The sequence below is a fragment of the Branchiostoma floridae genome, chromosome 1 (assembly GCF_000003815.2).
Source record: "Branchiostoma floridae strain S238N-H82 chromosome 1, Bfl_VNyyK, whole genome shotgun sequence".
NCBI lineage: Eukaryota > Metazoa > Chordata > Leptocardii > Amphioxiformes > Branchiostomatidae > Branchiostoma > Branchiostoma floridae.
The window spans coordinates 26,770,081-26,793,857 of record NC_049979.1 but is presented as its reverse complement, the minus strand read 5'-3'; the positions used below and the strand labels follow the sequence as shown (position 1 = coordinate 26,793,857).

Below are 23,777 nucleotides of genomic sequence, written 5' to 3'. Positions count from 1 at the left end.
AAAACCATGTGTAACTTATTGCTTGTGGTCAATTAATTAGCATATTCTCTATAGGGACCACCTCTCTATAGTGGCCAATTTTGACCAGTCCCTTGAGTGGCCGCTATAGACAGGTTTGACTGTACTAAAAACTTAACATACTTTGTGTATATAGCCATTTGTTCAAAGTTCCCCATCACAATGAGTTTCATAATGAAGGCAATGTTTTTTTTTTTGCCCAACTTTTTATTCTTTGCATGCACGCATCTATTTTGATGTGCTTAAAGTATTTCATCCATATAGTACATAAAAATAAAATAAAATCAGAATGACCCTAATTTCATTATTACATGATATTTGGAATAGCTAGCAACACCCCTCTTTTTAATAATGGGACATTCCAGAAACGTCATCGTAAATAATCACGTGATTTTTGTTTTCTTGATGCAATCGATGAGGTCAGCTGAGTCGGATGACACAACAGAATATTCTCAAAATAACCATCGGGTTTTACCCATGAAATAAGCCAAAAATGCCCGGTCCAGAGAAGCCCAAAGCGTCGCCTGCACCCTTAGGTAACGTGGGACACATCTGTCAGGAGAAGTTCGCGTGTACGGGGTCGCAAGCGGTGTACGAGTGCGAGGAGTGCGGGACGATGCAGTGCGAGAGCTGCGAAGCCCAGCTGCACGAAACGGCCAAGTTTGTTTTCCACGATAGAAGGAGGCTGAAAGAGGGCGAGCCCGGCCGGTGTGATCTGTGGTGCGATCCCCACAACCGTGCCGTTCTGTGGTGCGAACAGTGCAGGGTGAACGTGTGTGCTGCCTGTAAGAAGAGACAGTTGGTGAAGTGTACCCGCCGGAATCACAAGCTGGTGCAGCTCGCACCGCAAGACGTCGAACCCCCGCCGGTCGACCCCGAAACGGTACCCCGCCTGGACGCAGACGGTTCCTCCGATGAGGCGGAGGTTCTTGCCGATGCCCTGAGCAGCCTCCCTCTTCCTACACTCGAAGAGCCGCCCGCGTTCTCAGCGGAAGGGCCGGGGCTTACGGCAGCCAGCGGGGACCAGGTAGCCACCCTGGCGCCTAACGTGGACGTACAGTCGTTCCTACTGGTGGACGAGTTTGAAAAATTACAGGTGAGGTTCATAATTTGTCAATCATAAAAACAAAGGTTACGCACTTCATGATGTGAAATGACTTAATATCTACATAAACAACTTGTAAAATGTAATTATTTTGCACAGACCATCGTAAGTATAAACTTTGAGCTAAATACTTAAGTCATCAAGGTGTTTGATTCTGAAATTATATTACTGTACTTAACCTATTTAGGGTCGTTATAATTATAACATTCGAAAATCATCAAAAATAAAAGTCATTTTCAAAACCCATTCAAGCAGTAAACAACAGTAACATCCATTGCATTTCTGTCATATTCATAATCTGGTTTGTATTCAATTTCATGATTCATAATATTTACTTATTCTACTTCCATTAAGGTTAAATACACAGGTAATAAGATATGCTTTACATTATGACAACTTTACCAGTCATACCAACGTAAGTTATGATTTATATACTTTAAGATTTTGCATACTTTATGAACGTTATCATGTCAAAGCATAAAACTTCCAAATTTGACTTGACTTCAAATTGGTTCACCATGCACCCCACCTGTGCCAGGTGGGGCTATTGTTTCCAAACAATGGAAAAATCCTTTCCCTCTGCTTGATCCCTTCCAGGTATAGTAGGCCAGATTTAAGTACTACAAATCTAGTACTAAGTGCTCATGTCATCTGTTCCCTGATTACAAGCAACTACTTTTAACTTTAAGTCATGGCAGCTGGTTTGGAACTTAGTAGTTAACTGAATCACATTATTTTTAGCAAACAACTTGCATATTAAGTTTTCATTATGTTTGCCTTTCTGATTCTCAAACAATTTGGGCCAGTTTACACAAGGCCAAAAAATGACTTGTCCTAAAAATGTCCAGCGTTTGACGCACGGCGCATGTCGTAGGACTTTTGTTTTTGCTTGTGTAAAAACGAAAACGAGGCAGTGTGGCACCTCTAGAAGTGAAAAATGTGTCCTAGGACACTGGTCAAACATAGTACATGTACTACTACTAGTAGGTCAAACGTTGTAGGACATTTTTAGGACACAGTCATTTTTTGGCCTCATGTCAACCAGTCCTTTGTTTTCACAAGTCACAGTGCCACGGCAGCCACGTACATGTTTATCATGATGTCACAGGAAAAAATAACTTGCTTATAATTACCTGGCGGCAGGACTCAGTAATACTAGTAAATGCTTTGTAAGGATCGATATTCAATAACATCAAAAGGGTTTAGGTTTTTGTACCTTCTAAGAATATTCTTCTTCTTCTTGACCTTATTCCATACAGGTTGCTAATGAAACAGAGTTTCTGGACAAGCTTGGGTGTGACTCCAAGGCCCTGGTAAAGGTGGTCTCTATATTTGGTAACACCGGCGACGGCAAGTCCCACACCATGAACGCTGCGTTCTTCCACGGCTGCCAAGTCTTCAACACGTCCTATCACCAGTCCTCATGCACGGTGGGAGTGTGGGCGGCCTTCGATCCCGCCACGCTAACCATCACCGTGGACACGGAAGGGTTGCTAGGGGTGACGTCCAATCAGAACCAGCGTACGAGACTGCTGCTGAAAGTGCTGGCCATCTCGGACGTGATCATCTACAGGACGAGAGCGGACAGGTTACACAACGACCTGTTCCGTTTTCTCGGGGACGCGTCGTGCGCGTACCAGCAGCACTTCACCCAGGAGCTGAGAGCTGTTTCGGAGAGATGCAGGATGGACGTTCCTCTCTCCACGTTGGGACCATCAGTTATCATCTTCCACGAGACGCAGCATACTGAGGTCCTGGGAGCAGGTACCGTAAATTGGTTTAAGTTGGAGGCACTTGAATTTTGTGGGATATAGGAGAATTCTTTTTCATGACCAGTATGTAGTACTTACTTGGCTTTACGTAACGTTTCGATGACTCTTAGATACCTTCCTCAGAGCTTCTAACTAGAGTTCTGCTTCTCGCCGCTATATAAGTAGCCAATGTAGGTGGCGCTTTTGTGACAAGAAAACAATCCCAAATGCGGCTAAGCTTGTATCCCCCCTCGTCCCAGTTCATCACTGGGGTAAGCAAAGTAAGTACCTACTGGTTGTGGAAAAGAATTCTCCTATATCCTATAGTCTACCAAAGACGTTATATCAAACGTCCTTGATCCTACAAACCTGATGAAATTATTTTCGGTTGAATTTTGTGGCACGGTAAAAAATGAAGTTTGCAACTTGTCTTTGAGTTTGTGGTTGGAACAGCAGAGTAAAGCTGGAATTTGTGTTTGAAGCTCTGTAAGAGTAAAAAATGCAAACACTTATTATATGTGACATAACATAGTGTCTGTCTTCTCTGTCATGACCAATGGAAGAGTAGCTGGATCGATATCAATTTCACTTTCAGACCAGCCCCGTGACTGCCATGGTCAGCCGTCCAAGACACCTGAGATGCTGCTTAAGGAACGTTTCAAGGAGTTGAAGCTTCACCCCGATGCCTTCAGCTCCATAGAGTACATAGGGACCAGGACTAAGACACCTCCCACTGATTTCAAAGGCCTGCAGTCGGCTGTCAAAAAACACCTGAATAACGGCACTGTACGCTCGCCACGATCGCCTGCTGTCATCTTCCATGCATTGAAGGTAAAGAAGTTACAATCATCCCCCTTTTAACTAATCAGTGCAGATCTCTGTTTCTAGAGCCCTTCGGCCGCACAGGTTGGGCCTTGGGGCTAGTCAGGTATTTGGCCATTTGTGATTAATTTGATTTCTTAAATTTTGGTCTTCAAAGACAAGTGCCCGTGTTCTGAATACATTCTTCATGTCAAATGTGAGACAATTTAATGCAAATGTCATTGAGTATAAACGGGTCGCCCAGGTGATATAACAACTCAAAGTGTTCTCCTTCTCCTTCTTAGTACTGCCTAGCCTTTTTGTGTAATTGATTTAAGGCAGTTGCCCAAAGTGTTGTGGTACCAGATTAGGAACATGCATCATGTGACCTATTCTGACCAATCCTCTTGAACTGCTCCTATCTTGGATCCTCTGTACTGGGACTAGAATTATGTCGTCTGATAACTGACCAATCCTTATCTCACTCTGAATTCAAAAGAAACCCCTTGGTGGGCAGGACTAGAACCATGTACAGCAGGGTTGGACATGACAGTCCACTAGCCCTATTGTCCCGGGCAAGTGAAAATGCCAATCGGTCAAGCGCATGTCCTTCCCCACTTGCCCGATCGGGCAAGTTAGCTTTTCTCCATTGAGTGAGATTTTGATGTACTTGCTACTTTTCACAGTCATGGCATCAAGCATTGGTTAACACAGAAAATAGAGCCAATAACAAGAATTCCATTGAGGCCATGAAAATACGTAGAAAAATGTTATCTAAATTTCGGGCAAGTGAAAAGTTGGTTCGGGCAAGTGAATTTTTTAAGTACTTGCCTGATAGGACAAGTCAATTTTAGAAAACTTGTCCAACCCTGTACAGAAATCTTGGCATGCCCATTAGTCATCTAAATTTATTACATACAAGCCTCTATGATCAGTTGATGACAGGATATTTTTCTTTTCCCTCTCAAAAGGTTCTGAATGAAAAGTTCAGCGGTGACATCGAGCGCTCAGTTCCCAGCACATTCCCTGATGCGTACTTCACGTGTGGATCAACATGTATGTCCTGCAGGTGAGGAAAACATGTGTGCTCATATGCTCATCAGTAGTGCTCACACCAAGATCTTTTCACAGCGTAGGTCATCTTAGCATGCACGGTAAAACCACAATGGAGTGAGCATTATAGCATCTTTTTTTTTAAATCTATATGACAGGGCTCAAAATTTGTTTCTGCATACCTGCACTGGTGCAGGTAAAATTGGAAATTACAAATGTACCTGCACCAGACAAATTTTACCTGCACCACTCCGAATTTAGGAAGTATATAGTACACAGTACATGTATATTTAAACTCAGTAACATTGCCTGGACCTGTGCAGGTTAGGTACAGGTAGACATCAGAAATACCTGCACAGCTCCAATTTTACCTGCACTGACCTACATATGCAAGCAGCCAGCGATGATGATGATTTCGAGCCCTGCTCTCAGAAGAACTATTTACTGCAGTTTGAGGGCTAAACTAGAGTTCCACGAACACATACCTTTGCCAAATAAACCAGGTTTGTTATGTAGAATGATGTCTGTAGACAAATGCGTTACTCATTTCATTTTGCTTGGAGTTGGTTTATAAAATTTCGGCATTGATTATGCAAATTAGATCCCAAGTTACAATTAATTGATATCAAATTGTATCAAGCATAACTTAAGCTATTAGCATACCAGAAATCATGATGATCCTTTGATCCATTCTTGACTTATTCTCTTTCAAAGTCTTTAAATACACCTCTTACTCTCTTCCCTCTTTCTCAGTTACATATGTGACAACTTTGATGAAAGTACTATAATGGAATGCAGTGGATTTATAAACTTTTCCTCATCAATTATGCAAATTAGCTGTTAATTTGCATAATAAGTATCACATTATATAAGTCTTCACTTAGGCTATCTACATGCCAAAAATCATGACGATCCGTCAACACGTTCACATTTTCTCATTAATTATGCAAATGAGATCATCATTTGCATGATAAATATGTATTGACATTTCTCTCTTTCTCAGCTACATATGTGACAAGTTTTAAAGTCCTATCATGGAACGTAGTGAATTTATAAAATATCCTCATTAATTATGCACTTACGCTACCTACATACCAAAAAACATGATGATCCGTCAACATCTTCATATTTTCTCATTAATTATGCAAATGAGGCCATCATTTGCATAATTGATATCTATCGACATTTCTCTCCTTCCCAGCTACATATGTGACAAGTTTGAAAGTCCTATCATGGAATGCAGTGGATTTATGAATTTTCCTCATTAATTATGCAAATTAGCTGTTGATTTGCATAATTAGTATACCATTATGTAAGTCATCACTCATTCTATCTACATACCAAAAATCATGACGATTCGTCAACACGTTGTAGAGTTATTCTCGTCCAAAGTTTGAAAGGAAACCGGCGCCTGCAGTTCCAAAAAAGCCGCTAGGGGGGCCAAACTCACAGCACTTACTCTCTGCCTCGAGGACTATCTACCACTCAAAAATCATGACCACAGCATGTCCAGAACACGAGATATAAAAAATTGAGTTTCCGCTGCAGTACCTTAGCAAGCCGCTAGGGGGCCCATTATCGAACATGACCTTCGTTTTCCCGACCCCTACCCACCTACCAAATATCATCGGGATCCATCCAAGGCTTCTCGAGTTATGCTGTTAACACACAGACACACACACAGACTCACAAGCCCAAAACATAACCTTAGCCATTCTGGCAAAGGTAATAAGGCCAACATTTTTCACAACTTTGTTACAAAGGAACAAAAAAACGTGTACAACCCAACATATAGGATTGGCAGCTTAAAGGTAAAGAATCTTCATTTTGGTCATAAGGCTGACCTTGAACTTGCTCTCCCCTTCTGCAGTGCCAGGTGCAGCTTGAGCATGAGCCATGAGAAGGAGGACATTCCTCACAAGTCAGGTGACAGGTGTCAGTACCAGCACCAGTACGACAACAGGATCTACACCTGCAAGGTGCGTTCACCCTTTGACAGTCTGCCCTGTTGGTTCTGCTTCATGTGGAGCCAGTTTTATTTATAGCAATGTGTCAGTTACTGACTTAAAATTTACATTACTGACTCTTAGGCACGATCTACACACATTTTTTCCCGATATCGGCAAGCCTACAACCTCTCGCCGACAGCTTTTTTTCATCGTCTAGATGGAACTACTATATCGCCATTACGATATCGGGAAAATTTCTCCGGAAAGGTCCGGACCATTCGTACGATACCTTGCCGATAGCTTAGCAAGGGTCCCCGACAGCTTCGCGCGCGTGTAGATGCTTCCCAACTTCGGGAAGGCTCATTAGCATATAACGCCATTTGGAAAATCGCGCTATATGTTTATGTCGACTGCAAGCGCTATGGGTGTCCGGCCCCCTACATTCTAGATCCCTCCCGACATCTCCACAGATATCGGTAAAAACTGTGTGTAGATTGGGCCTTAGTGTGTGTCTCTAATTCAACTGACCCGGAGGCAATCCACAATTGTTGGTTACTGTCAGTACTAATTAATCAGTAAGATTCCAGTACCGATACTGTGGTTGTTAACTGCAGGGTACTTCATCATTTAGGACTGCAGCTTACAAAGAATTACAACCCTTCCTAACTTTTACCTGATTGAAAAATAAATTACTGCCTCAGTCCATGGATTTATATAGCCTTGTACATTGTACAGTATCTCAAGTTTCTTTATGTCCCACTCATTGTTTGGGATTTGAATGAACAGCATAACCGCTAAGCTGACGACTAGGGCTTATGCGTAGAAAAAAAAAGTTTTTGTTGTCAATCTGTCCTTTAAGCTTACAAAATATGTTTTCATCATTTCCCTATCATGAAGTTCAGATTTTTTTTAAATGGAGTGGAATTTTTTTCTGTCCCAACAAACAAATTTTTTTCAGGATGAAAGTATGGGTCCTGGAGACACCCCGATCAAAATTAATTGTTGTTTCTATGTTCTGTGTTTATCACCAAAAATATGACTTGAATCTTCTGCCCCCCTCCCACTAGGAGTGCTTCCACAATGGTAAGCAGGTAGTGGTGGTGCCCAAGGTGGCAGCTGCATCTGATTCCACATGGTTTGGGCTGGCCAAGTATGCCTGGTCTGGGTACGTGCAACTGCTTACTCAATCCTAACTTAGGACTTAAGTGTGTGTCTCTGCAACCACTGGAACAAGTATATGATGGCTACTTTGAGAAACAATACTATAGGCAAAGATTAGCTGTATAATAAAACATGATGGTGTATTCCATATCACCCCTGGAACCAGGTGATACGACCAGGAACCAGGGTGATACGACCCACGAGAGTTCATAGACTAGGGTGATGCGGAGTACACCGTGTTGTATTTTATTTATGTCATCCCCACCCGAGAAAAAACACATTTCAATGAAAAATGCACAAGAAGTTGTCCTTGTATGTAAAAGCAATCCCAATGTTTGCATAATATTATTCGAATTTGCGACCTCGGCACACTCGATGTGCTTGATTATTAAAATGCGATTGGTGATTCTAAGGAAGCCCGTGTGATACAAGTAGAAACCTGTGTGATAACCCAAAATATCACCTGGTCCGGAACATCTGTAACAACTTTTATGTCTTTTATCAAAGTCACGATGGTACATGAATGACCAGGACTGAAGGTTATGATTGTGTTTAAAGTAAACTTGCGATATTTAATTTTGGTGGCATTGAGATTGAAAATCAGGCGTTTTCTGTGTCATTTATTGAGGTTGAAAGTTTGGAATCATTGTTACAGTAGAAATATGAAAGGAAGCAAACTTAAAACTGCTGACAATTTTTAGAGTTATCAGTTACTTAAGAAATCCCAGTCCAGGGCTCGAAATACCACCTGCATATGCAGGTTAGTGCAGGTAGAATTGGAGCTGTGCAGGCGTTTCTGATGTCAACCGCACCTAACCTGCACTGGTCCATGTACTGCGTCTTATACATGAATCTAATATGATGAAGGTGTATATGGATTGTTATCAGCTACATTGAATGCTACTAACTATAAAGTATAAAAGACAAAATAGCAATGTTTCTGAACAATTTTAGTATGATCCATACTTCCTTAGTTCATAGTGGTGCAGGTAAAATTTTTCTGGTGTAGGTAATTTTCAATGTTGCCTGCACCAGTGCAGGTATGCAGAAAAAAGTATCATTCAGAGCCCTGCAGTCCCTGCCATTATCTAAAAGCTGTGTTCTCTCCATCCTTCAGGTATGTTTTGGAGTGCCCCAATCATGGAATCATCTACCGCAGCCGGCAGTACTGGTATGGAAATACTGATCCTGTGGACAGTGCAGTCCGCACTGAGATCAGGCATGTGTGGCCAGGGGTAGGTTATCTCATTGTTTCCTATTACTTACTAGGTTCAGTGAATCATGCATCCAAATACTGCTACCTCCTGGAAGGAAGTTCAACTCTGGGGGTATTGCAGTTGTCAGCCTCTGCGTGTATCACACAGACCCTTTGGATGGATTTGTTAATATTGAGGTCCCAATTATCCATGGCGATTTTGGGCATAATGGTATATTTAGCATAGCATAGTACTACTAAGAATTTCAATCTTCGGTTTAGATTTCCTTTTACCCTTACACCCCTATAGATAGGGTTAAAGGAAAGCGTTTGATCATAATGGAACATAAGGATGTTGAAACATAAAACTGCCCCCATTCTTTATGCTATAATGTTTGCTTGCAGTGTTGTCACAAGACAAAAGATTTGAGGAAAAAAAATTTTGCATCAAATTATCATTGCCAAGTCCTTCTACTGTGTAGTAACAGTTTCTTTACCCGGACAGCCAAATAATGGAACTCTCTTGACGACAACTGTTTCTTTCCTGTCTACAACTTATAAGCCTTCAAAACAAATGTCCACCACTGTCTCCGTGCACAATTGTTTCAAACTTCTTAGTTCATTGCCTTGAACTATTGAAGTGGTCTTTTGACCTTGCTCTGAACAATCTTGTAAAAAAAGATGTATCTAAATACTGTAAATGCAGAAACTTTTGCAGTGGTTTATTTGATGTTTGCGCTTTTCCTGGTGGTCGCTTCACCGCGAACTCAAAACCACCACGAACATTTTTCCATGGCAGTAAGAGACTACAGTGCATGGTGCTACCGTAAACTTAAAACCACCACAAAAAGTCCTTTTTCTGACTACTGCAAAATTAAATCTCCGCAAATTTAAATGCATTTACAGTAACCAAACCTGTTTGCGCTGCAGGGCGCTCGCGTGCTACAGGGGACCCATAACGCTGCCCGGAGACTGATTGACGGGGTACATCACGTGGCAGGCACAGTAGGAGAGCTGAGCGCGAAACCCTCCAAGATGCTGGGCAGCTGGGTGGCGGACCAGATCGCACCGGCATACTGGGTGCCTAATGCGAGAATCACTGTGAGTTTTTTCCCCATTGAAATCCAAATTGTCTTCAGCTTGACATTGCCGTACCTTTGTTTTATATCGGAATTCAAATTGTCTTCAGCCTAAATTTGTCGTCCAATGTTTCCTATTGGACATCTAAAATTGTCTTCATTCATAGTAAGGGTATAAAAGACCTGTTTCTTCCAGATCACTTCAGTGTCACTGACGAATAGTGGATGGTAGTTGAAACGTCTGACCATTTTCAAAACTATATCCATTTGCTTGTAATGAGTAACTGCTTTTTGGCACATCAGGAGTTTTGTTTTGCACGTTTGTATTACAATCATTATCAGTGCCCACTTGATGGTAATTAACACACCAGGTTGGTATACTGAAGAGTACAAGCTTCATATTCAGACAGGCTAATTTGATCTACATGTACTCACACTGGGAAGGACCCTACTCTTTTTGAAAAGTGCCATGGGCTCTTTCTCATTCACGAGGTATTTAACATTTGAATTGAACGTCCTACATGTATCCGAGGAACCATCCTACTGAAGCTTGGATCGTTTTTACCTGAGTGAAGTGATGATGGAATTTGTGTTTGAGGAGAACTCATAATGTATACCATGAGCACTTTAAAGTACCCATCACAACTATTGAAAAGAGTTGGGGTTCTTTCCGGTATGGGTGGATCAAATAAATCTGTCAAAATTTGTAGCTTGTACTCCTCAGTACAAATTCCTTGTGTGTGAAGTAACCAAAGCTATCTCCAGCTTTTTATTTTTTATTTATTTTTTTTTCTGTCCCTCCCATTGCTTTGGAACCAATGATTTTCCTTGTAAAATCTGGCATTTTATGCTTATGAAAACGCATTTTCATCAGTTTCATGTGCTGAAGTTTAGGTTTTTTGACTGGATAGGGTGCAATTTTTGTCCGTCCCACAAGAACATTTCTCCCAGGACGGAGGGATGGGTATTGTAGACAGCCTTGGAAGTAACTTCTTTTTCGTTATATCTATGTGTTTCAGGGATCTAGGTAGTGCATTTTAGCTTAGTGGGCCACTACACTAAAATTTGTGACCACTATGCTAAAATATGGGCCACTACGCCAACTTTTAGCTAGTGTAGTGGTCCTTTGCTATCATATGCTTGTTCAACAGTGTATAATCAATGTCTAAAGAATGAAAAATATGCCATTCAAAAAATGATAATATGCCATTGATAAATGATAATATGCCATTCAAAACTGACCAAAAAATCCTTCAAATTATATGTGATATTAACAATGCCAACTTTTAACTCTACATTGTCAAAATCTCACCGTAGAGGGGCCAAGACCTAGCCTGGGTACCCAGGCTAGCCAAGACCCCCCTTCTACACCAATCTCTTGATTGGTGGTTTGTTTCGCTACCATGCCATTCCCACTATGCTAAAATGAAATCCTGGCTAGAACCCTGTGTTTGAGTCAGCTAATGCTGTTCCTATGACTAGTATGAGTTCCCATGACCTATGAGTAATTCCATAGTGATGCCGCTGACATGCTGGTTTACTACCTTTCACAGAAATGCCAGGGTTGCAAACACGAGTTTGAGCCCACGGAAACCAAGCACCACTGCCGGGCCTGCGGACAGGGGTTCTGTGATGAGTGTTCGTCCAGGCAGCTGCCCGTGCCCGAGAGGGGGTGGGGGGAGGCACCCGTCAGGGTGTGCGAAACCTGCTTCAAGGAGAGAAAACAAGCCGGTAGGAATTAACATGAACTATACAGAACCTTAAGTCTCCCTACAAGATTATGTCAAACCTGTCTATAGTGGCCACTCAAGGGACTGGAGAAATGTGCGCACTATAGAGAAAATGTTGATCAATTGACCACGAGCAATAAGTTACACATGCGAAAATAATTTCATCAGGTTGGTAGAATATAGGAATTATATGAGAATTCTTGTACACAGCCAAAATTAAACTTGCTTACGTTTCGGTGTCTATCAGACACCTTCCTCAAAACTTCTGACTGGAGTTCTGGTTCTCGTCGCTATATGTAGCCGATGTAGGTGGCGCTTCTGCAACGAGAAAATTTATCCCAAACGTGTACAATCATATAGCGACAAGAAGCAGAACTCCAGTCAGAAGCTCTGAGGAAGGTGTCTGATAAACACCAAAACGTAAGCAAGTAAGTTTAATTTTGGTTGTGTACAAGAATTCTCATATACTGTAAATGCGGAAATGTTCGCGGTGGATTAATGTTCGCGGTTTTCGCGGCGGCCGCTTCACCGCGAATTTAAAACCACCGCGAACATTTTTCCATAACAGTAAGAGACTACAGTGCATGGTGCTACCGCGAAATTAAAACCACCGCGAAAAGTCCATTTTCCCGCTACCGCGAAATTAAATCCCCGCGAACTTAAATGCATTTACAGTATCCTAAGTTACACATGATTTCAGTACCCACTGATCTCTCTCACCAAGTGACATTGTCTCGATCATCTCAAATTCAACTGACCCAGTCAAAGTCAAATCTGCCGTAAATGATTGATATTACCTTGTGCAATGTTGGTAGATTCACCGACAAAGACTTGTATTCTAACGTTCAAGGCATGAGTACCTTCCGCTGCCACCCAAATGACCCTGTCAGGAAATCCAAATGGTTTCAAACTTCAACATTTTGAAAATAATGCAATTTGAAGCCATGGTACCACCTAAATACCTTGTTTTTAAAACAACGGAATATAGATTAAGCTGGGGATAAAGATGAACTAGATTAAATGTTACTAAAGTATACTACTGTAACAGCAGTAGCAAGTGAACATTTGATCTGAGGAAGAAATTTGGGTCATTGACGTGTAGTTATATCATAGTACCACCTGAATACCCTGTTTTTAAAACTAAGGAATAAAGGTTATGCTGGGAATATAGGTTAAGCTGGGGAGAAAGGTGAACTAGATAAAGTGTTACTATACTACTGTTTTTTCCGTCAGCCAATTCCCATTGTCGCGAAAACACTATAATTCCAGGAGTTAGAAAGACTGAACTAAGACCTTGAAAAACTGGCTTTTATGAGATTATAATACTATGCGAAAGGCCACCGACACACTTCGTCAACAATCATAACAATAGCAAAACAAACAGTGTGTGGCTTTTACGGCCGTGGACTGCGTCCCCAAGCCGCCTGTAGCTTTTCACCAAGTATTTTGTCCGTCAAAGTTGACGGATTGGTTTAAAAATTTTTCCGTAACACGCAGCAAATTTCCGTCAATTGACGGAAAAACGGACGCTGGCTAGAGCCCTGATACATTCTGAGCTATGAGTTATGACTATGTTTCTATAATAACCTTCCAGAACAGTGGTTTGCTCAATCTCTCCAAGCTGCCTTCATTTGAAGTCATCAAGTATTTCATAGATGTAGTATAGTGTTATACAGTGTTTTGATGAACTGTTCATTTGATCCCTTGGCTCCCCAGACGGAATTTTTCCCCACCATCCAACTGACTTAGCTGACCTCCATGTTTCTGAAGGCACAGAGACAAAGGTCGTCCCAGCTGAAGAGGGGGAGGGGGGCGCCGACAAGACCGTCATGGTTCGCAAGGTCGGGGAGGTCGTGCAGAGCACTCTGGGAGTGGCTGCCACTGCCATCAACTATCCACTCGGTAGGTATTTTGTAGTGCAGTATCTAGCTCTACCTCTAGGGGTAAGGGTGGCAATTGAACAGTTGTAATATCTATCAATTTTTAAATTTGTAAACTCCTTGCAATTCATCCCCTGGTTGTGAAAAGAGAGAAGTCTGCCCACCCAATGAAAATTATATCTTCAAGTTGCTTGTGATACTCACTCTTGTCTGCCGATGTGCTAACCCACTGCAGCTAAAGGATTATAAGCACGACCGTGGTGAGTTGGCCTAGGTTTCTAATGATAGATGGTTGAACTTAGATGTTTATCTCCAAGCAGATCCTACAGTGCCGTTAGATAGTATCAAAGCTGGCAAATGAGTATCTCCAGCCAAAGGGAGTCAGATGGGCACCAAAGCATACACACTCTTAGGCTGGCTTCACTCCTCTGCCAACTTTTGATACTGGTACTATCTTTAATGCTACCATAGGATCTGCTTGGAGATTAGTTAGATGTCGCGAGTCAAATGTTGTGGTTGGACCATATGGCTTCCCTGCTGATTCGAAATTGATTCAGTCTGGATTGTGGTAGGTATGACACTGGCGAGCAGGCTGTTGTCATTGGGTGGGCCAACTACTGTCCCATTGCAGCCAGGGCCTGAATTGCGAGGAGCTTACCAATATGCGGGGCTAAATCGCAAGGGTCTGGAGCGATCTGCCATTCGGCACCACTCAGGTGACCTCAATACGATTATTAGTAATTGCCCCAGTTGCAGCCATGAGACTGTATGTTTTGAACCACTCACACGGGGAAGGGCCCCTGCTCTTTTTGGTAAGTGTGGTGGGATCTATAACGTGCTCTAGGTGTGGCTCTCCTCAAACACAGGTTGACTTGACAGTTGTGAATACCTCCCCTCCCCCTGCAGGATTGATGGTGGACGCAGCCCGCCCTGCGTACTGGATAGCGGACAGCGAGATCGTGTTCTGCCACGGCTGCCAGGTGGAGTTCGACCCAACCATGTCCAAGCACCACTGCAGGGCGTGCGGGAACGGTTTCTGCGACGAGTGCTCCATGGCGCGACGCCCCGTACCCTCCAGAGGCTGGGACCATCCCGTCAGGGTGTGTAACGAATGTAACAGGAAAGGTGGCGACTTGTAGAATGTATAGAAGGCATACCCTTGGAAACCTTGGACCTATGTTCCGAAAATAATTTCATCAGGTTGGTAGAATATAGATTATGAGAATTCTTTTACACAACCAAAATTAAACTTGCTTACGTTTCGGTGTCTATCAGACACCTTCCTCAGAGCTTCTGACTGGAGTTCTGCTTTTCGTCGCTATATGTAGCCGATGTAGGTAAGGTTTTGCGATTAAAGAGGATAAAGAGGCGTGTATGGATAAGAAAGTCAACCCCAGTGATGATTCGGGACGAGGGGGGATACAAACTTGGACACGTTTGGGAGAATCTTCTTGTCGCAAAAGCGCCACCTACATCGGCTACATATAGCAACGAAAAGCAGAACTCCAGTCAGAAGCTCTGATAGACACCGAAATGTAAGCAAGTAAGTTTAATTTTGGTTGTGTAAAAGAATTCTCATATATCCTTGGACCTATGGATGACTTACAATGGACCGTAGTCCTCTTTTCACCCACAGTAAGTCCAATGGTCTGAAAATGGACTTACTCAGGGGGGACTGAAGATGGACTTACTGTCTGAATTAGTATGAAGGCCTTACTCTCGATAATAGTCCACCAAAACTAACACCTGGTCCAACAGTTACTTACATGTAGTCTAGTTTTCAAACATGGCAAAATTGGGTGGACTTACTACGGGAGTAACTCCCCCTCTGACACAAGTAAGTCCACCGTCAGACTACATTCATTCTCTTTTAGGTCCAAGATTTACATGGGATACAGAATGACGAACAAATTACAAGTAACTGTATAATATAAAAGCTATCTTTAGAGTGAAATTACTTGAAAGGACATTACAATCCATAATTATTAAGATTATATTGTACTAGTTGTTGTTGCATTGAGAATCCTTATTGTTTTACTTGAAAAAATATTTAATACCATTATAATGATAATATCTTTGGATTAAACCAACGAATCCACTTTGTTGGAAGTATAGAATAATTGTCTTGGTTTTCTTATTGAGTTGCAGAATTTGGTTGTGGTTTTAGGAAAACATTTCTCGATGGTGATGGTACATATTATTGTATCTGTTGCATAGCTGTTTGAACACTTTTAAAATGGACCAAAATTAAGATTGAACAGAAATGATGAGATACGTCTACTAGTTTGAGTAAGATAATCTGGAAGGTAGAAAAGGTTTATAACTATTATGTAAATTCTACATGGTGCTAAATCAGTCTGTACAGACACAGAATTGTTTGCAATGCGTAGGTAACGCTGGTTCACCTTTATCCCAGCATAACCTATATCAGTTGTTTATAAAAAGAATTGCGTATTTAGGGATATGAAGTCATTGGACTGTGGTTTCAAATCAGAACATTTTGAAAATATTGCAAATTTGAAACCACAGTCAGCAGACTTCATACTCCTAAATGTGCTGTTTTTAAAGACAACGGATAAAGGTCACCACACGGATAAAGGTGAACTAGCGTTACATGAGTGTTTTAACAGGATATCACTGCTGTGTCTGCTGGCATATTGGTGTCCCTATTTGCATTTTATTGAGTCATAGCTCAAGCATTTAAAATCTTCTGACCGCTACAAAATTACCACATAGTTTATTACATGTTTATCATGTAGACAAGTGACTTCTATAATCTTATGCACCAAAAGAATAAAATTGATGTTCCCAAACTGTATTTCAAAAAAGTTTCATCAACTGTATCTATAGAGTCACACAGGAATTTGTATCTCTTACCTGCATCAATTTCCATAGGCTATATGACACAATTAACCTTAAAAAATGCACCTCATTCGCCTCGCTCACTCATTGGTTTTATTTGGTGGTTAAAGCAAAGGGACAGGTATTATGAGACCACCCATCTTGGGTGTGATCACTGACCCATTATTTTCATGTCTACAGCTAAAAGAAGGGGATACCAGAAGTTAAACATTTTAAAAAGAATCACCAATAAAACCTAAAAATGCAGTGTACACTTGAACTATAATCCATTGAAGTGCAAATAGGGAGACCAACATGACAGCCATCAGCACCTACCTGCTTTGTGGTTAAGGTGTACATGTATACAGCAGGGCTCAAAATACATTTTTGGGTCAACTTGCACTGGTGCAAGTTGAGTCAAAAGTTACTTCCACATCAACCCTATATATCCTGTTTTAAAAATTTACAGATGTACGCATTAAGTAAAAGGGGATGCATGAAGACCACAATGTTTTTTTAATGCTGTTTTTTTACAGTACATTTTAATTGATGGTTTTAAATTGCACTAACAGTTTTATAAAGAGGTCAATGCAGTGTCCAAAGACCATTTAATGTTAACAACTGGACAATATTCAGAGATTTCTTCTGGACGCTTCGATTGACATCCCTCACTATTCTTCAACATCACTTAGAATTAAGTGGTAGAACAGCTCAATACAAGTACATCTTACTGCAAAAACAGTTGAACTTGCCTAAGGCCCCGTTCATGATGCAAAAATTCACATCCGCATGTACTAACATCCGACAATGATCCGAATGCAAACGGTTTACATTTTGCGTCCAGGATGCCTACGTGCAATCCGTTTCAGATCCAGATGATTTTGCATTTCTCATTTAAAGGTCAGAGGTTGAGGTCAAGGAACGGTGCTTAAGATGGCGAATTTCCCTTTCCCGCTCTTCTGGGTGTTTTTCTTCGAGAAAATAGTGTGTAACCGCGGAAGGGAACGCAATTGGCCATAACAAGATTTCACGATGATAGTAACGGCTAAAACATTCCAATTCCCCGCGCTATGACCGCGCGGTACCCGGATGTAATGCGGATTCACACCGCATTTGCGTTCATGATGACAATTCGCAAATGCGCATTTAAAAAATCCGTTTCAAATCCACCTCCCGAGGTGGTCCCAAAAAATCCGCATCAAATCCGTTTCGGAGCATTCATGATGAGAAATTTATCCGCATCGGCCAAAAATGCAGATGCATGCGCATCAATTTTTGCATCATGAACGGGGCTTTACTTGCACCTGTCCAATTGTACATGCACAAACTTGCATATGCATGTGGTATTTTGAGCCCTGATACAGAAAATTGAATATAATCTCATCACTAGAATAATTGATGTGATGTTGATGTGTGAGAGAGAGACACAAGGCAAAACTTTCAAATAAAGAACACATGATTTCAACAAACACCCAGATTTATTCTGCAGTGATCACATCTATCATATATACACTATACATCGTAGGTTTGACACTTGACTTTTGGATTTTTTTTTTCTCTTTGAAACATCTATTCAAAGTTCATTATAGTCCCTCAACTTTAGTTTCTCAAGTGTCTGGAGAGGTTGGTGAGTTTCAAAATCCATCCAAGATAGATCGCTGCAGTTTCTTTCGGATTGATTTGTGCAATTGCCCGTACCTGAAATGGGTCTACCGAAAGTGCGAAAAGGAACAAAAAGGAACGAAAAGCAAAAAGGAACAAACAGGAGCAAAAATGAACAAAAAGGAAAGTACCAAAAGTGCAAAAAGGAACGTTTGCTCCTTTTCGTTTCTTTTCGCACTTTCGGTACACCGCCTGAAATATGGATAATATAGACCTATCAATTTTGGGGGGCGTCAAATTCTGTGTTTCAATCAGAAAAAAAAATTATAAGTCTGAGAGTAAAAGCCATTCTGTGTGTGCTAGCATCTCCGTTCCATACTCTTATAATTAATACAATGTTAACGTCCGAGTTACATCTTTACGAAGAATTCTGTGTGGTCCTAAATATACTTTAGATGTTTTTTGTATCCAGCGTACTTTATCGAGCACTGCAACCTATACAGCAAAGTCATTAGATAAAAGGGGATGAATGTCGAATTAAAAAAAAATGACAGATGAACTATTTCAGCAATCTTTAAATGCCATGGAAGAAGCATGTACTGTATTTGACACATGTCATCATATACTAAAGTATGCATCTGCATTACAAAGTAGCTTTACTTTATACTGAAAACAAATATTTTGTCTACAATTCACATGCCAGAAGTCACACAACAGCTCTGCCTGATTGCCAAGGCTTAAGTCTACATACGTCAAGCAATAAACTATGTCTTAATTTCTTCAACAGTTTTAATTAAACACACCAAACCAGTGAATCCAAACTGATTATAACTCAGTTCAATAAATTATGCCATCAAGAAGACAATAAAATTCTAATCACTGCCACAGTGCACTGTGCTCTTGCATTCATTATCGATCCCTGCCACCGTGCAGATTGTGCTTTTGCACTCAATCTTCCAACCCCTTTTGCCGTGTGCAAACTGTGCATTCGCACTCAATTCAAGTCGAACCACTGCCATCGTGCACTCATTACCAATCACTGATACAGTGCTGTTTGAAGGTGATGCACTTTACAACCTAATAAAACCATATCTACCACCTACTGTATCTTACCTATCAGTTAATGATGTGCATACCCAATTATTGGTAGCTTGCATTGGAAACAACACATAGCACATAAGATCACATAACAATCAAAGAGCGATATACACATGTACTGCAGACGTACTTAGCACACAAGCAAATTATCTCTACTACAAGCCAAGACATAGCTTTTTTCAAAAGCACTTGTTTTAAATATAATGCGATATCCTGAATATCAATTGTCCTTGATTCATCTTGATAAAAAAAAGAGAATCTTCGGGCGGAGCAGCCATATTTCCCATTGAAGGCCTCGGCCCATGTTCGGCCCACTTTACATTAAAAACGATATACACAGTTATGCGACGCTTCGCTGCTGCTCATACTGAATACTGTTTGCGTTTTCGATGTTTAAATTTACTACCTACAATTTCCTTCGAATTTTATGGTGTTATTAATTTTGGTAGCCTTTGTATGTGTGTTTGTTTGTTTGTTTGTAGAAGACCAGCATAACTGGAGAACGCCTTGTTTGTTTGTTTGTTTGTTTGTTTGTAGAAGACCAGCATAACTGGAGAACGCCTGAATGGATTGTATTGTCGCATTTGGTAGCGGAACTTCCAAATTTGACATCTCGAGTTCTGGACGTCTGTGGTCATGATCTTTGATTGGTAGATAGCTCTTGGGGCCGAGAGTAAGGGGTATAGGTTTTGGCCCCCTAGCGGCTTGATGCATATGTCTTCTGGCCTCAAATATTCTGCCTGCTAAAGTGTGTTAGACTTAGAGTACCTTGCTGAGATGGGGTGCACTAATATAGAAAAATGTGGAAAACAATGACGGCCAGGCTCAGTGGGCACTGACATGCTGTGGAAGATCGGATGGATGGTTACCATAGGGCTTTGGTCACTAATTTGATGCAGTCGCAGATTAATTTTGATCAATCATTTTCAAAACAAAGTGAAAAGTGATTAACTGGTAGGTGGTCAAGGTTATAGACAGGGAAGACAACAGGCGGGCACGGTGGATCAAGGAGGCGATCTGGATAGAAAGTCAACCCCAGTGATGAACCGGGACGAGGGGGGATACAAGATTAGCCACGTATCGCAAAAGCGCCACCTACGTCGGCTACATATAGCGATGAGAAGCAGAACTCCAGTTAGAAGCTCTGGCGAAGGTGTCTGAGAGACATCGAAACGTAAGCAATGTAAGTACCTGCTGGTTGTGTAAAAAGAATTCTCCTATATCCTATACTCTACCAATCTGATGAAACTATTCTCGAAAGTGAAAAGTCTTTTTTATTGAAAATGTTGGCATTTTGGAGCTGAATAGGGTTATTGTTTTTGTCTAATGTTGAAAAGCTAAGACTTTTAGGCATTTTCGAGTTGCCCGGGACGCTCTAGAAGATGGCTGTTTGGATGTTGTCACTTGAAGTTTCAAGGTCATCAATATATCTTCTATATGAAAGGACACCCTAGAGGTCGGACTACCCAGTCAATGTTAGTTTTCATTGACGTTTGATAGCTTCTTTCTACGATAATTTTACCCATGTATCAGGGCTATACATTCAGGCCATTGTTCATTGACGTCATGCTAATCATAATTTGAATCCTCCGAAGACCATGTTGTATCAAGCAGTATTATCTTCGTGTGGTTAACAGATGTACGCTGTACCGGTACAGAAAATCCAGGTCCGGTTCAGGTCCAGAGGATCAGGTCCTGGTCCGGGCCTGAACCTGGATCTAATTCTGTACTAGTATGTGAAAACTTGTGAATGGACGATACTCAAAACAAAGGTCCATTTCGCTACAAAGAAATCGAGTATTCGACTCTCATTGGAGTTTTGAATCCTACACGGCTAACTGCCTTTATACGATTGACTGCAAAACTTGGTAGAAATGACTATAGACTCTACTCTGCTTCTTGTTATTTTCTTCCACCGGTAAGCCCCAAAACGTGTGCATGCCTGATCATAGAAAAGACTATTTGAAAGAGTCACCGAAATCACACCAACATTTTCATTGTTAAAACGCCACAAAAGATTCTCTTCCTACTAAGATCACCGAATCAATCTATTATAGAATACATGGAGCATTTCATTTTCAACTGTCTTCAAAGAAGAAGTCAGACCCCGTAATAGTTACGTAGACTTAGTACCCTATTCTGTATCGTATGTAGATTCATCCACTTGATAATTGTATGTTAGAATTTAGTTTATCTACATGTACTCAGACCACATTCATTCATTTCATGTATTTAGTCCTTCTTCTCTTGCAATTAGCCCCATGGGCATGAGTTTGCAATAAAACATTTCCATTTCTATAATCTGTTCATTTTCGAATAGGTCCAACATCCGGTCACTGAATTTTTCAGGTCCGTTTTTTTTTTCGCCCGGTCCAATAAGAAAAACCGGTTTTGTACCGGTACCCACCCCTAACCGGTACCCAACCCTAACCGGTACCCAACCCTAACCGGTACCCACCCCTAACTGGTACCCAACCCTAACCGGTACCCAACCCTAACCGGTACCCAACCCTAACCGGTACCCAACCCTAACCGGTACCCAACCCTAAACGGTACCCAACCCTAAACGGTACCCAACCCTAACCGGTACCCAACCCTAACCGGTACCCAACCCTAGATCTGCTGGTTCGGAGGTCCCGCTGGCAGTCTACAGCTGCGTGTGGACTGTTCCAAGGGAGTCTGCAGGGTGTTGGGAGTGACTTGCTGTGGAGAAACTCTGTTCACCCGACATCGCAGCATCGTCATGAAGTTCTTCTTGAAGTTCTCGTTGAGGATGGCGTACACTACGGGGTTGTTGAAGCTATGAAGACAGTATGACAAACATCAGTTATTCAGCCCTACTATGCCCCGTCAATGGCAATGGCAATGTCAATGTAACATACAAGTCTCCTGAGCATTACAAATAATTACATATGTATGACTTATCTACTAGCCTGTGCTTAACCCTCAAACACCCGGAATTTCTGCGACTAAAATGACCGAGTGGAGTCCAAACGGACGAAATGGTTTGTACAATAGCATCTCCTGTCCAATTTTTATCGGTTATCATAAAAAAGTGTTCTTCAATTCCATTTGGAAAAATGTGGTTCGGCCTAAAATATCACATTGTTTAAACCGAAACTAGCGAAGTTTGCAAAATATGCCTGCAAAATATGTCATGGCAACACAAAAAACAGGAACTAACACAATCAAGAGCTTGATACCAGTTCAGTTTCAGGAAAAGTTACCAAGTATAATTGCTTAGCGTAAGCCATTCAGGATTTATGTGACATGAAATTTGGCGCGGCCGAACCCGCTCCTCCTAGTCTGAATAGGGTTAGTGAAAAAGTGGTCCTTCTGATATTTTTGCATAAAGTATGATAGGTAGCTGGAAGGATTTACACTTAAACATTGCAACATATTCCTATTACATTGAACAATCAATGTAAATACAATTATCACCGAAATAAATTAAAAGGGGAGTTTTACAGAACAAAACATTATAGTTCCGTTTGGACGCCGTTTGGTCATTTTGTCGCAAAAAAGTTGAGGGCTCTTTGAGGGTTAATTCACAGTTAAAATAAACCCAGGACCCGGCGACAAGTAGTCGCCATGGCCTGTCCGTGGCAACGCGGAAAGGTACATCCCGGTAGCCGGTAGTCAACCGGGACAAATTTGTAGCTTTGGAGCCCGGAAGGAGCTTCAACTCTTGTGGGCACAGGTGCAAATGGAACCGTAGTATAACTTTGAGACATACGACAGAAAGGCGGATAACAATAATCACCTGTTGCTGAAAGCAATGAGCTGCACAATGGCGATCAGTAGCTTGGCAGATTTCTCCTCAAGTCGAAGTCCAGTCAACTCGTTCCTCACCGTGACGGTGTGGTAGGGCAACCAGCAAACGGCGAACAGCAACACGACAACCACCAGCATCTTGACGGCCTGACGCTTGCGGCGAACGGAGTTGCCGTGCGCGAAGTTCCCGGTCACACCGACTGGCTGCTGCACCCACAGGCGGTGAGCGATGCGGATGTACAGGCTGGTCATGGTGAGCAGCGGGATGATGAACAGAACCACGAGGTTGAAGATGGTGTAGGATGTCTGCTGAGTTTGCCCCCACCATTTTTCCTGACAGGTCACGAAGCGCTGCTCGTACAGGAAGTCGTGAATCTCCTCCGCCTTGTGGACGAAGAGCATGGGCGTGGCCACGCCGACAGAAACCACCCACACCAGAGCCAGGATGATGCCGGCACGGGTCTTGCTCAGGAGGTACTTGACCTGGAGGATGAACATGAAAGTTGTCATCTTGAGTAACTGCTTTTTTTGGCTTATCCAGGCTTGGTTTTGTACTGAGTCAGGAAGTTATTCCTTAAGCTAAGGGCACAACCCACCGTACGTGCAAATACGTGCTGTCTACGTTCCTAAACGGGGGTAATCTTTCGCGATCGTAAGTTGTAAGTACCGCCTCCGTACGAACTCGTAGGGAATCCGACGGATTTTGGAGCATGCAGACACGCCGTAGAACTTTACGTGCA

At 41.8% G+C, this 23,777-nt stretch overlaps 2 protein-coding genes across 3 annotated transcripts; one reads left to right on the top strand and one right to left on the bottom strand.

The window, feature by feature from the left end:
• Window positions 1-327: 327 nt before the first annotated feature.
• LOC118420436 (zinc finger FYVE domain-containing protein 1-like) lies at window positions 328-14,985 on the top strand. 2 transcript variants are annotated; one of them, XM_035827240.1, is made up of 11 exons: window positions 328-1,114; window positions 2,383-2,887; window positions 3,470-3,705; window positions 4,647-4,744; window positions 6,599-6,707; window positions 7,745-7,842; window positions 8,956-9,073; window positions 9,964-10,134; window positions 11,666-11,843; window positions 13,613-13,744; window positions 14,629-14,985. In XM_035827240.1, exons 1-11 carry the CDS (start codon window positions 512-514, stop codon window positions 14,859-14,861), a joined length of 2,481 nt encoding a protein of 826 aa, XP_035683133.1. In that variant the 5' UTR covers window positions 328-511; the 3' UTR covers window positions 14,862-14,985. The 2 variants fall into 2 exon arrangements, with proteins under 2 accessions (XP_035683133.1, XP_035683125.1); XM_035827232.1 differs by having other exon boundaries at window positions 329-1,114; window positions 13,559-13,744.
• Window positions 14,986-21,848: 6,863 nt separating this feature from the next.
• On the bottom strand, window positions 21,849-23,573 carry LOC118425960 (QRFP-like peptide receptor). The gene is made up of 2 exons (XM_035835141.1): window positions 23,027-23,573; window positions 21,849-22,063 (listed from the first exon to the last, which is right to left on the bottom strand). Exons 1-2 carry the CDS (start codon window positions 23,545-23,547, stop codon window positions 21,877-21,879), a joined length of 708 nt encoding a protein of 235 aa, XP_035691034.1. The 5' UTR covers window positions 23,548-23,573; the 3' UTR covers window positions 21,849-21,876.
• Window positions 23,574-23,777: the final 204 nt, after the last annotated feature.